Raw genomic sequence first — 14,401 nt, 5'->3', positions numbered from 1 at the left:
CTACTTACCAAATTCACTCACATTTTAAATGTGATAATAGATACGATCAGCAGATAGATCTAAAGCAAGTTCAGTCTAAGTTGTTAACAAATAAGTACAGCCAATTTATTAACATGGCTGTGTCTGAAAAAATTACGATGTATTTTACAACTCTTATCTTTTGGCCCTTCTTTACCTTTACGAGATTATGTAGGATTTTGAGTGCATCACAAACTAAAAACAATAAGTTGTTAAAATATGGGGTAAGAAAAATAATTATCAAAAGATGAGATTTTTATTTGCTTTTAAGGTCTAAAACTTATCGTTGAAACTCTAGGGGCTTTAGATGATGAACTCCATTGTAATCTACAAGCCACACCTACTTTTATGCTTATGATTGAGAGATAGACATCTTTATCTTTTCAAATACAGACGCTTCCTAATTTTTATGCATTGACTTATACTATTACATGTACCAGTCAGGTCATCAAATGCAGTGCCTATGTATACCCTTGCGATGAGACTGCTGAAACAAACGCTGGAAAACCGTTGTCCTTGTACACTAGATGGAGTATGGAGAGCTGCAGGAAAGTGGGGAGTGATTTGAATATGACAATCTTATGCGAGAGTATTTTGCAACGGGATCTCGGTTTTTAGCGTTATAAGCCTCCTGACATTATCGCTTAATCAATAATTTGAAAGGTACGCAATGAAAACATTTCCGAATAATAAAAACACCAATATGCGGTATTTGTATTTTTATAAACACGATATAAACTATATATTTTAAACGTTTTAGTCTGTTGTCTCAAAAATCAATGTCCTATTACTTAATTTAGACCCACAATTGGACAATTTAAGAAATTCCAGAATAAGGTGTTTAAAAACAAATTATGCGAAGAACTTCGTTGGTATTCTACATATATATATATATATAAGTTACATGATTCTCTATACTTTTATTTCACAATTAGGTATTGTGAAGCAATGTGTCGGTTTCTTTCTGATGCCCTTTATCATATTAGAAGAACAAAGTATGTAGATTCCAACACTGTGTGTTCTAGATCTCGTCAACATTTTTATAAACAAAATATTTTTTGTTGTCTTTCATATCTCGTCAGCTGATTGGTACTGCTCATGATAAATAACAAACACGCTGCTATACTGTGTAATCTTACAGTTTCTCTGTCTTTCACATTTTTAGTTCATATAGAAAGGGGGCCAACATAGCTGTGAAAGCGTTATAATGTGACGGTCAATCCTACTATTCTTTAGTAAAATAATAGCTCAAGAGTTGGCGGTGGGTGTTGATTAGTAGCTGTCTTTCCTCTAGTCTTGCACTGATAAATTAGGGACGACTAGCGCACATAGCTCTTGTGTAGTTATGCGCGAAAATTCAAAACAAATACTGGAGGAATTTACACATTTTGATGAAAAGCTAAGAAAAACGACATCTACGTTTCAGATAAATATGAAATAATATATTTTGATGTAAGCCAACGTTTAGTCTCTGCGGCTTCTTCAGGGTTAATATACATAACTGTTTGATATTAGGATACTGGTGCAATAGCATAATTTAACAAATTAACTTTAACTTTCTTAACTTGTATCAAAATGATCACTTTTTATAATTATGTAATTTTATTACTGCCCATTCCTTTGAGTCGAAGCCGATGACTAATACGAAAGTCCATATAAATCGAACCTTAACTGACCTCAACACTCTTGTATAGTGCAATAGTAGTATATAAATTGTGTATGTCCACTATGAAAACGTATTGCTAATGATTTGCAGAATAGACTAACGCAAAACTATAGAAATTCTTTCAGAATTACTGTTTTAGCTAACTTCGTGAGTTCTATGTAAAAGTACAGGTGGGCTAGCAAACTGCTCCATTTGTCCCTAATTTTGAAGTGATAGATTAGAGGGAAGACAATAAAAACATTGCTCACTTACTTGAGCTACTAGTTTATACACAACAGTGAGATTTTCCGTTACCTTTGTACTTGTAACGCAACTACACTTCAAATGTGCGGATTTTTGTTTTGATGGTAGCGAAACACGAAGTAACGAACCTCAGCCGTAATGTTTTTGTCAGAGCTCAGCACGTAATACCTTGGTTTGATATAGTCTAATGTATGTCTTGTTTTCTGACGCTTCTCAGAAACAAGCTTTAGGAAAATAAGGTATTTAAAGACAATGGATAACAATTAATGAACTGAACCTGAAATTAACACTGGTTCTTAATACAAATAAACAAACGGTAAGTTGTAACGGTGAAGTAGTTGGAAACAGATTGCGGAAGTGGGGTTTTAAAAATACCATAAAAACATTTAATTGTATTAATTCTCTTTCATTGTGATGGGTTTTTACAGAAGTGGGGTTTTAAAAATACCATAAAAACGTTTAATTGCATTAGTTTTCTCTTCATCGTGATGGGTTTTTACAGAAATGGGGTTTATCAAAGGCTACACAACTGTGCAATATTTTAATTTTCTCTATATGCTGTGATAAGCTTTTCACTGTCCTTGTCTACAGCTGTATGTTCCCTTAACTAAACCACGCGAATTTTATCTATGTCTACATATATACAATATACATCAGTGTGGGTCTGTGACAGGCGTATTTGACTTTCCAATCCGTCTTTAGTAAGTCGATTAGCTTATGTATAGTTAAATAGAATAAGAGTGTAAGTGCAGGAAATTTTAAGTCAGAGATCAATCGAAGAAATATAAGGAAACAATCTATCATTTTGACAAGCTATGATTATCATAACATGCCTGATAACCATTCACTTCGTTATTTCGACTTATGTACGCGTCACATACGCACAAATCAGCCCTAATAAATTTCATTACATTATGCACAAGTTCACTTGTTTTTCATATAATGATTTTTAAGGCAATGAACTTTGATGGCCTTATTACGTTTTTATAATTACTTTCGACGTGATATTTTGTGTGTGAAATATTTCGAGACTTTAGTCTGTCTGAAAATTGTGAAATCTTTTCGATAAACAGAAAATAGGTGGTATAACTAAACACATAGAACCCTAAACTTGATTTACTCTGACAAATACATACTAATGTCCAAGTCGAAGGATGTCGAAAATACTGATATACACACCTTAAATATACAGCATATATAATGTATCTGAAATATAAGCTCTGTAACGTTCGTGTGTATATATATACACACCTTGAATATTCAGCATCTTTAATACACCTGAAATGTAACCTTCGAAACGTTAATGTAAATACACACTTTAAATATACAGCACATTTGATGCACCTAAAATGTAAGCTTCGAAGCGTTCATATATGTACACACCTTAAATATACATTTTTAATACACCTGAAATGTAAGCTTTGAAACGTCCGTATACGTATATATATATACACACACACACAGTTTGCGTGTACAGCATCTTTAATACACCTGAAATACAAACTTTAAAACATTTAGTTACAATATACACCTTGAATACACGTAACATACCATACTTTCTCTGTCTACAGTTTTGCTCACTGCGGTCGAAACCACATTTTCTGACTTACCGCTGAGCCACCGGGACAGTAACTTATTTACCCAAACATCTCATTTAACAAATACGTTTAGAGAACGGAAAATAAGAATCGTTGTTTGAAAGAGAATTTTTAAACGTGTTTATCTCACAAAAAACAGCTTTTAAAAATAAAAAAAATGAAGGATAAAATCGACACATCAGTGTTGTCTCAGTGTAAGTTTACTGGTATGACATTGTCGGTACTATGGTTTACGAACTCAGGAAAACTGTTTTTAGAATAAATAAATACACAGATGTAGTTGTACAGTAACTTCACTAGACACTCGTTCCTTGAGGCTCTCCTTGTGTCAATATTCCTAAAAGAAAATCGTTTCTTTTTTTCATTTCCCACTAAAATAAGTTTTTCGTTTGGATTATTTTCAAGTAAAAACGTAAAAAACGTCAAACTTATGCGCGCATTTTTTAAACATTCTTAACTTTTAACCGATTTTTGCCTTTCTCTAGTTGGCTCAGCGATAACTCTGAGTGCTTTCCACGCTAAAACTGAGTTTCAGTGGTCGCGGTAAGAAAACCACAAATAGTTAGCTCATTGCGTAGCGTTACGCTTAGCAACAGTCGCCTAGACTTAACCTGTTGTTTTCTCTCCAGACTAATAGGAAAGATTATCAACATTCAATAAAACAACTGGACTGTATGTTAATGTTTTTTACCATCGATATTACGCAGTTTTTAGTTACTATATTGTCCATGTATTTTATTGCGAGATTTATCACACTGTTGATAAAAGATCGTTTCAAGAGATATTGAAAAAAGTTAAAAGTTTATGTTTAAAACAATTTTTAAGCTAATTTGCAGGCATGTGCCCTTTGTCAGGCTTAGTCATTAAAAGTACAAAATATACTAATTGTTCCTGAGAAGTTTTTACCATTGACGTGTGTTTTAACTTTTTAAAACAGCTCATGCAACATTTTTTCACGTCTCGCTGTCTTTTTCTTTAGAACATAAATTTATTTATTTGTTATTAAACACGAAGCTTCACAGTTGGCTACGTATGCTACACCAACTGATATTTAGCAATATAAGCTCTAAAACTTACCGAAAAGCCAACCGAGGGCAATGGAGGCTACTTTACCATTCTATTATGAGTAAACTTTTTTCTCTGATCTAATACTATAACAACAGAAAATTTACTGAGAAAACAGTTTTTTTATGTAAACGTTCAGGGTTAAAGTTCAAAAACTTACAGTTTGCTTCACTGAGTTTTTAACAACATCGAGTAACGTAAAAATTCGTTGACCGAAGTAGTTCTATTTAAGGAAATTTTCACCTGTAACAAATAAAGGTATTTCATAATATCCATTCCTTTACCAAATTGCCAAGAATTTTGGCCCTGTTAGTCCTTATAATATATTTTTTTCATTAGTAATAAAGCTACCAATTATTATGGATAAATTAAGAGTGAACAGTTATTGTTTATCTGTTAATCAACTTGTTGAGGAGTTAGTAAATGAAGCGTGTATTCTGATATTTTGTTTATTTCTTAAGATGCATATTAATTGCCCAACTGAAATTGTTCCTAAAATTTAGTGTCCCATTTTCTGCGGTGGACAGAAAGGTGATAGTCCGTTATGTAGCTTTGTGCTGAAGGAATAACATCTTTCACATGTGAACTAACTACAGATGAATACGTGACCCTCAAAAAATTATCGTTTATTCCTCATTACGTGACATACAAATTATCGAAATCGAGGTCGGGCTAATCAGAGTTAAACTGAAACGGTTTAGACCGAGGTAAAAGCGATGAAAATATAACACCTGTTGGTTATCTCAGGGGTATAAATACGTCAAAGGACGTAAGAGATACTGTCTGTACCAGCTCGAACTTTTAACTAAGAACACGCGAGAAGGCAAGTAGTGAACGTGATGAATAGCATAATCAGTGTCGCCCTCTTCTTGGTTCTTCTTAACAAGTAAGAATTAAAGTTATTAAATATATCACGGTTATTAAGTGTTACTACTATCAATTTAAAACATGATGTCGAAAAATTTTCATTTAATCGATTTTTAAAATTCTATCCTACATAACAAGTTAAATAACTTCTCAATGTCATTATAAACTTTCAATATTTTTAATAGTTCTTCATTTGATGTTTTTCTGAATACTGTGATTTCTCAAACAGAATTTTACTAGATGAGCTGTTTCCTCATCATTCACAAAAACAAAACAAAAACGTTTTGATGTCTCATCTTCTATCTGCCTTCTTCACGATCTGATGAAGGTAGAAACGACGTTTCACAACGCCTTTCACAAGGCTGCTTGTCTGGTGAGGTTTTCTTTAACAGCAGGATACTAATGTCCAAACAGTTTGTATTTAACCTAAGATGACATTAATGACACATGTTGCCATGTTATGACTCGTGCCTTATTAATGAAATGTTTTTTTAAATGATTTTCTGACATATTCTGGACTGAAATGTGTTCATTAGGGTACAAGGGGAGCTCTGTCAGTGTGCGGGGTATTTCATAGAAGATGACAAGAAAACTCCAAAGGAGTTCATCGCTGCCATGGACTTCGATCTCAAAAACATAAACTGTAATTTGGGCGGCGAATCTATGTGTCAAAGTTTTTGCTACGAATTCGTAAGTATGCTATGAATGTAGTAATGACATTCTTTAAAATAAGCAAAGTATTATCTACATTCTTTTGAAAGAGAAAATAATATTTAATTATATATTTTTTATTAATCTATAAATATTGTAGTAACAACATATATGAATATTTATAGCCATATTTCAAGTAAAACGTGTGTACAAAAATATTCACATGCTTACGTATAAAAAATGGCATTATAAAGTTCTGATTTAAATCGTAATGTCATCAGTGTACATGATGTATCAACGGTCGGATCATTACAACCTCGTTTAAATAATTTGTTTGCTTTTCCAAACATGAATCCAGTTGTCCAACACTGTATTAATGAGAAAAGTTATATAAAATCATGTTTTTCAAATGTTTATATTTTTATTCTGATTTAAAACAGATAAGCAAAAAAAAAAAACACATCATAATAATAATGTTAGGATTTTTCGGATCTCTAAATTCACTGTCTGTTCAACAAGTACAAACTTGTATTCAAGTAAAGTAAAGCGAAATCAAATTCCATAATATATTTAAACTTTGTCATTATGTTTGTTGTTGATAAACAGTTCAGATTATTTGATGTTAATCATAAGACATACATGGTTAGCAGATAATAATTCAATTGCAATGAAACTGTTCGTTCCGCAGATGTCTGAAATTACAAACGGCGGAGATTTGTTTCACATTAGGCCTGGAGCTGAAAAATGTTATGGGGATCAAATATGTGAGCTCATAGACCGAGATCTTCTCGATGGATTATGGGTAGGAGCGTTCTCAAGGACTTGTGGAGGAGAATACTTATTTACTGGACTTGTGAGTGACGACACGCTGTGCTGTAAGGACAGAAAACATGTCCACTGCCCATAGTGGTGACATTAAAAACGTTTATTCAAAAACAGTTTCTGTGTAACTCGTTGTTTATGCTTGTTATAGATGCGCACGTTATAACTGAAAACTAATATTTCGTTATAAAGCTTACTTATCTCAATACATTCTTAATGAATAAATCTATTTTCAATATCCGTTTTTAGTGGAATCCGCACTTCCTTGGATACATCATCCATTACGTCATGCAAAACAGTCGTAAAGTAAAAAATAAAACATTCTTCACTTCTACACTGTTAAAATATACACACAACGACGAAAGAAAGAACAGTAAACAAATAAACCTAAAGTATGCATTCCATCCCCTTATAACATGGGGGGATACTATCAAGGATAAGTAATATTTCTGTTTTGGAAATTGTAAATTTCTTATCGGAAAACACCATCATGATCTTAATGCATGAATATTACGTATATTCGAAGAGTATTACGCTCTTAATATAACAATATTTTTTTAAAAAAGAGAAACAAAAAACATCTAAGATTTTATTGTGCAACTTAACTTGTTGGTTCGTTATCTTACTATAATTCTGTGGATTTTCTTTATCATGATAATGTTGTTAATATTAACTTTTCCCTTTTCCTTAAAATAAAATCACTACTTTCTCCTTTCATACAAGTTATAGAAAGCTGATACAATTTCAATGATAGCGTTTAACTTATACGATTTTAATTAAGCCTTTTAGACAAAAATTTAGTAACTTTTTTATATTTTTTCAAAGAATATCGAATAAATTATTATTTAGATTTTGAAAACTCAGTTAAAGTGTTACGTGTTTAGCTTTCTGTTTCCATGGAAATTCCCTGATTTAGGTTTCTTCAACTGTAAGAAAATGTAAAAAATACCACAGAAATAGTGTTAATTTCTGAAGTATTATCAGAGCTTACTCTCGTCAAGTTTCATACATTACTGTGATCATGTTAAACATTAGTTAATCTGGTTAGTTATCACAATGTTCAACACTCTTTACCACCTCTTGACCTCGAGTGCAGATTCCTCTTTCCTTAAGCTAATCACTTAGTGACAACTGGTTTGAGTATGACGTTTGATATCTCGCGTAGTGTAAGTTCACTGAGTTCACTAAAGTCAGTTCAATATGACTTTATACCACGACAGTCTTCCACGTGGTCAAAAACTGTCTAGACTGTTTATCTTGTTTGGTAGTAATATTTAAGAGAATGTTATAATTAATTTATTATGTGAAGTTAATCGCTAAAAAAACAACAAGATGTGTAGGCTTGTTTCATTCACGAAAACAGTTTATTTTTAATTTACTTTCACGAGTTTTTTGTGTTGCTAGATGTCGTTTCTTACCAACAACAAGCGTATTTTTGTTTTTGATTACAGTTCTTCACTCACCACTAATTACTTAAAATGCTTTATGTGTTTAGAGATGACATATGACATATCGTTAAGTTAATTATCCATTATTATTCAGTGGACAAACATGTCTGTTTAGTTGTTCATTTCTTTTCATCGTCAGAACGTTACTTTCATTGTGGATTACCACTATGAGGCTTACTTTATTGAGTTATTTCGACCAACCTGCTATGACCTGGTGGATCACAAGTTTAAATTCCCATCACCGAATATACTTGTCCTATTAGCTGTGGATTTGTTCGTTGGCAAAACAGTATCCCAAGAGTTGACTTTCCGAGTTACATTGACTGGCTGCCTTCACTCTTGGCTAGGCCCGGCATGGCCAGGTGGTTAGGTAACTCGACTCGCAATCTGTGGGTCACGGGTTCGAATCCCCGTCACACCAAACATGCTTGCCATTCCAGCCGTAGGGGCTTTATAATATGACGGTTAATCCCACTATTTGTTGGTAAAAGAGTAGCCCAAGAGTTACTGATGATGATTAACTGTCTTCCCTTTTACACTGTTAAAGTAGAGACGGCTAGCGCTGATAGTCCTCATGTAGCTTTGCACACGAAATTCAAAAATAAAGAAACAAACTATCACTGTTAAATTAAGAACGAGTAATACAGAGAGCTTCGAGAACCTAAGTACGAAATTCAAAACAAACCAATTAAATCGGACTTTCAAGCAGCATTGATGAATTGTAAATTTAACGAAGCTAGTCTGCTACAACAAAAGTAATATAAAGAATATGTTATGTCCTTACGTCGTATTTTCTTCTCCAAAATTCACGTTTTGGTGACGAGACGAAATAAACAGCTTGATGAAAACAAAACAACAAGAATATCTGACTTCTGGTAAAAATAAATAACAAAAAACATTATTAATATCATGAAAATTCTAACTTTAAAGTTTTAGGAATTTTCATATAAATTTACACATACATATATGATTAAACCCATTTTTCTAAAGCTCACGTAGTAGTCATATTAATTCTAACACCTAAAATAAAACGACTTAAAACGGCACCTATTTAAGTTTTATTTTATTTTAAAATATCACTCGTACAATAAGTTCAAAAACAAAACAAAAATCAGTGCACGTAAACGACAGACAAATAAAACTAAGGTACACATTAGAATGTAGAAAAGATAAAATATATCCTTGTAATGGAGGTATCTATGAAAGTACAAAACCAACGACACAATAGTAGGAATACACTTTCTGAGTGGTTGTCCTTCAGTGTCTTTTCAGCGGTAAGTATACGGACTTTTGACGCTAAAAACAAGGTTCTGATATCCGTGGAGGGCACAATACAGATAGTTTATTGTGTATTTTGAGCTTAACTACAAACACAGACATTTTATTTATTCACAAGTTGGATTGAAGCAACTGGATATTAAGTCATACATCTAAGACCATAATTCATTTTCTGCAGCAACATATGGAAAAACAAGTTCTCGTAGATAAACAAAATTATAAAATGAAAGATAAAGGTTAATTTACTGAGACCACTATGGATGATAAGTGCATTTTATCTCCTAAAGAAGATTACATTCCTCCCTCCCTAGTGACACAGTGGTAAGTCTAGGAACTTATAGCCAGAAATTGAGCTTCAATACCCTTGATGGATATAGCAAAAATAAACCATTCGTATCTTTGTACTTAACTATAAACAAATAAACCTAAAGTAGCCATTCCATCCCCTATAATGGTCGCTTACGAACAACACAATGAGCCCCAAGACGTTTAATTTCATGCTAACAAAAATAGTTACATCGATACACAAATTATACAACAACATTGAAAGGACACAGGCTTGCAATTATACAAGTGTCATGTTCTCATAAAGCTGATAATTACAAATTTATAATAGAAATAGTTTTTACTTATATTACTAAAAGCCGGGGGGGGGGTAGCCAGTGGCACAGCAGTATGTCTGCAAACTCACACCGCTAGAAAACAGGGTTTCGATATCAGTGGTGGGCAGAATACAGATAGCCCATTGTGTAGCTTTGTGTTTAATTCCAAAGAAACGAACATGTCTAAAGCTTTCATAAATAAAATAAAGGTAGAACCATAAAGATTTTCGTGTTGTTTTTTCTTGCGGGGACGGGGTCTTCCCTGTTGCATTGAAGCAACTCTAGAAGTAACCGAGGATAATGATACTTGATTGGTACTTTGGGTCTTCTGCAAATAATGAGGGGGTCTTTGAAACACGAATCTGAACGTGAGTATTGTGTGCTGATGTATACTAAAGTGTGTGACACCAGTTCTGAAGCTTGCATACATTAGTCCAAAGTAACGTATAGTTTCTAGCGTAAAGGGTTCGTTTTCAAGTTTTCTCTCACCTTTGACAAAAAAATCAGAAAATTAAAAAGTAGAAACTGTAGGAAAAGTGGTCTTTTCAAATCGATAATTCTTAGGAGTTGATTCTATAATTATGCTGACAACTTATTTTTAAACCATAATCAGCATTATGAGAAAAAGTGAAATAAATCTCTTAAATCTAATATAATGGGCTGGAGGTTTAACCAAGCATCTGGATCGTGGCATACGGGCGTTAAAATATTTGCACTACTTTCAATGTAGTTCTTCCAAAAGATTTGTTTGTTTTCTTATAGCAAAGTCACTTTGGGCCATCTTCTGAGTTTCCCTAGGAGAATCGAACGCCTGATTTTAGCGTTGTACAAGCGGGGAATTCTTCTAAAAGAAAATACAGTATTATAAAAATGTGTTATACGATCAATTTAAACTTGTTTTGTTTAATAGAACTCACTATGATAGCAATTAGAAATGACCGGCACTATTGATTTTAGCGTCATTTGCTTGGTAATGAGTATTTGTAGCACTTATAGAAAAAAAATACGAAAAAAACATACACAAAGGCAGAAGAAAGAACTGACTCTTTACATTAGGGAAATGAAGACAAATAAAAATAATACATGATATGTAAGAATTGTGCGCGGACAAAAAATACAGATAAACATTTACTATATAATCCCTATTATATTAAAGTACAAACTCAGTTTATAAACAGTTTCCTGGTGAATTAGCGTTAAGCTTTCGAACTTACAAAGATCAAATCCAGGGTTTGACTCCAAGTGGTGATCGGATAAAACATTGCCTATCCTGTTGTTTTGTATAAGTAAACACCAATATCATTACTTCAGCCACTTTCCCCCAGTGACATAGCGGCATGTCTGCGGACTCACACCACTAGAAACTGAGTTTCGATACACCTGGTGAGCAGATCACAGATAGCTCATTGTGTAGCTTGTGCTCAATTTCGAACAATCAATCATTACTTTACACAAACTCTAGAGCTATCTAGTGATCTCATTAAGAAGAAAACATGGAAAGTCGAAAAGTATGAAGAAAGGTTTCACAGGTAACAGAAAAAACGAGTGGAAGTTTTGAGTTACATTTTAAAATAAATGCATAATTTCAATATCTAAAAATCATAACAAAATATTCAAACTCTTTGCTCTTAAAAGAATATTGAATTTATAACACAGGATTTAACAATCACGCATATCACATCCGTTAGCTCTGAGTATGTAAACAAATGAGAAAATAGTATATTTCTTACAGCTTATTAAGGTAGGTCTGAGTGTTAATACGATAGAAAAGGTTCACTCCAAAACTAGCCTTCATCTGAATGCCTCTTGCTAACTGCTAAGTTTACTTATGACAACCGCACACTTGATAGAGAGTTCATTTTCCTTACTAGAAAATGAATTGCACATCTTTACAATAAATTGATATAGGCTTGTTTGTTTTGAATTTCGCGTAAAGCTACACGAGGGCTAGCTGTGATAGCCATCCCCAATTTAGCAGTGTAAGACGAGAGAGAAGACAACTAGTCATCGCCACCCAACGCCAATTCTTGGGCTACTCTTTTACCAACGAATAGTGGGATTGACCGACAGTATAACGTCCCCACGGCTGAAAGGGCGAGCATGTTTGGTGTGACGGGCATTTGAACCCGCAGCTCTCGGATTACGAGTTGATTGCCTTAAGCACCTGGCCATGCGGAGCCTAAACTGAAATAACCTGAAAAATATATGGTAAAAAGCATGTTCCACACTACGTCTCTCTATATACATGCATACATATATATATATATATATAGGAAAAGACACAGAGAAAATTAATTGCCAGAAATTTTGAAAAATTTAAATTATTTCAATTTTTTTCTCAGTTCTATCTTTCTCTCTTCCCATATATATATATTGTGATACACATACTGATATATATGTACGTGTGTGTGTGTGTTTGTCACTAAATCAATCAGAAAATGTTACAGTGGTATAAAGCTTACACAAATAGAGGGAGTCATACGATGTTCAACAGTAGTAATGTAAATCCAATCATAGCTTCCAGAGTTGAAGTACCACACAATAAGCGTGTAGAAATTTATGGTTACCAAAGAATAGTACGTACGAAGGTTACAGCGAGATTCCTTACTTCAATAGCAGCTGCCAACAAGATGTGATCAGAGTACATAAAAGTGGCACTATTAATTAAAAAAATGGTCGTGGAAGAAACTAAAATTACCCAAATGCGATATTAAGTACCTTAGGGAATGTTTGTTTATGAGACATACGGCAGTCGATTATATACCTTGCCGAAGACGTTATTATAAATACAAGCGTGAACATCAACTCGAAAGCAGTGAGATTTACAAAAACTAAGTAATCCTAATGGACGTGTATCTGGTGGTTAATTGCTGCTGAAAAGAGATAACTACATCAAAATGTTATAATAGGATTCAGACCACAAAGGGTGGAATGTGTAAAGCTGAAGATGTGCCCTCCTTACCGATGAGAAGAATTTCGAATTACTTGGCACCAATCAATGACAGCTTGTTCGAAGGCAGAAACAGAAGAAAAGTCTTATAATAAAGGTATAATATCTACAGTATAGGTTCAGTACAGGTTTTGGATTCCATTTCATTCAACGAAGTAGTGATTTAAAGCAAAAGGAAGGCACCCTAACTATCAACAAGTACAGGTAGATTTTTGTCTATCTTGCAGTACCGTCAGAAGCACAATTCAATTAGTTCATCTGGCGAGGAATTATTTCACAGCATGGCAATGATCCTAAGCATACAACACACGTGATAAAACAATATCTTAACAGTTAAGAGGCTAATTAAACATCCGTTTGTTCTGTCTGCATGAAGTCTCAGTGTGAAATATTGGTCCAAACGTTAGTTATTACAATTCAAGCAACTTGTCTTTTTTTTTTTTTACCTTTTCCAGTTTTTACAAAGGTCTACAGAGTTTCAAATATGTCATGCTGCCAACCAGTTTATCAAAACACATTTAATGTACTATTTAAAGCAAAGGACCTATTCGCATTTTATTTATTTTGTATTTTCTACAATAATATTTTGTAGATTAACGACTTCACCATCTAGGTGTCTTTACTTGTAGTTTGTAACACCTGTATGCGTATCGTTTGCATATTTTCAGAATTATTGCCATTAATGTATATATATATATTCACAAGTAATGAATATTAAACGTTTTCTTATTATGCATAAAGTAGTCAAACTTATTTCATCATTACAGTTTGTAACTTCTGAATAGAGACAATGTTAGCATAAATAATTTAGCAATAATCTACTACTGCAGCGTGAAACAAAAAGAGTGAATATGAATAAACTGATTAATTTTATTTCTGATGTTCAAGTTTATTAAGTTACACCTGTAGTCATGTTATGTTTTGGATTCAGATTCACTGGACCTCGACATGGCCAGGTGGTTAAGGCGTTTAACTCATAATATGAGGATCGCGGGGATCGAATCCCCATCACACCAAACATGTTCGCCCTTTCAGTGGTGGGGGCGTTTTAATGTTACGGTGAATCTCACTATTCGTTGGTAAAAGAGTAGCTCAAAAGTTGGCGGTGGGTGGTGATGACTAACTATTAAATTAGGGACGGCTAGCGCAGATAGCCCTCTTGTAGTTTTACGCCAAATTCAAAATAAACAAAC

At 33.4% G+C, this 14,401-nt stretch overlaps 1 protein-coding gene across 1 annotated transcript; it reads left to right on the top strand.

Moving 5' to 3' along the window:
* Positions 1–5,319: 5,319 nt before the first annotated feature.
* On the top strand, positions 5,320–7,046 carry LOC143246431 (uncharacterized). The gene is made up of 3 exons (XM_076493133.1): positions 5,320–5,476; positions 5,994–6,147; positions 6,797–7,046. The coding sequence occupies exons 1-3, from the start codon at positions 5,430–5,432 to the stop codon at positions 7,013–7,015; spliced, it is 420 nt and encodes a 139-aa protein (XP_076349248.1). The 5' UTR covers positions 5,320–5,429; the 3' UTR covers positions 7,016–7,046.
* Positions 7,047–14,401: the final 7,355 nt, after the last annotated feature.

This window comes from Tachypleus tridentatus, chromosome 3 (genome assembly GCF_004210375.1).
Source record: "Tachypleus tridentatus isolate NWPU-2018 chromosome 3, ASM421037v1, whole genome shotgun sequence".
NCBI classification, from domain to species: Eukaryota; Metazoa; Arthropoda; class Merostomata; order Xiphosura; family Limulidae; genus Tachypleus; species Tachypleus tridentatus.
The sequence above is the reverse complement of the archived record's forward strand: the minus strand, read 5'-3'. Positions and strand labels throughout refer to the sequence as shown.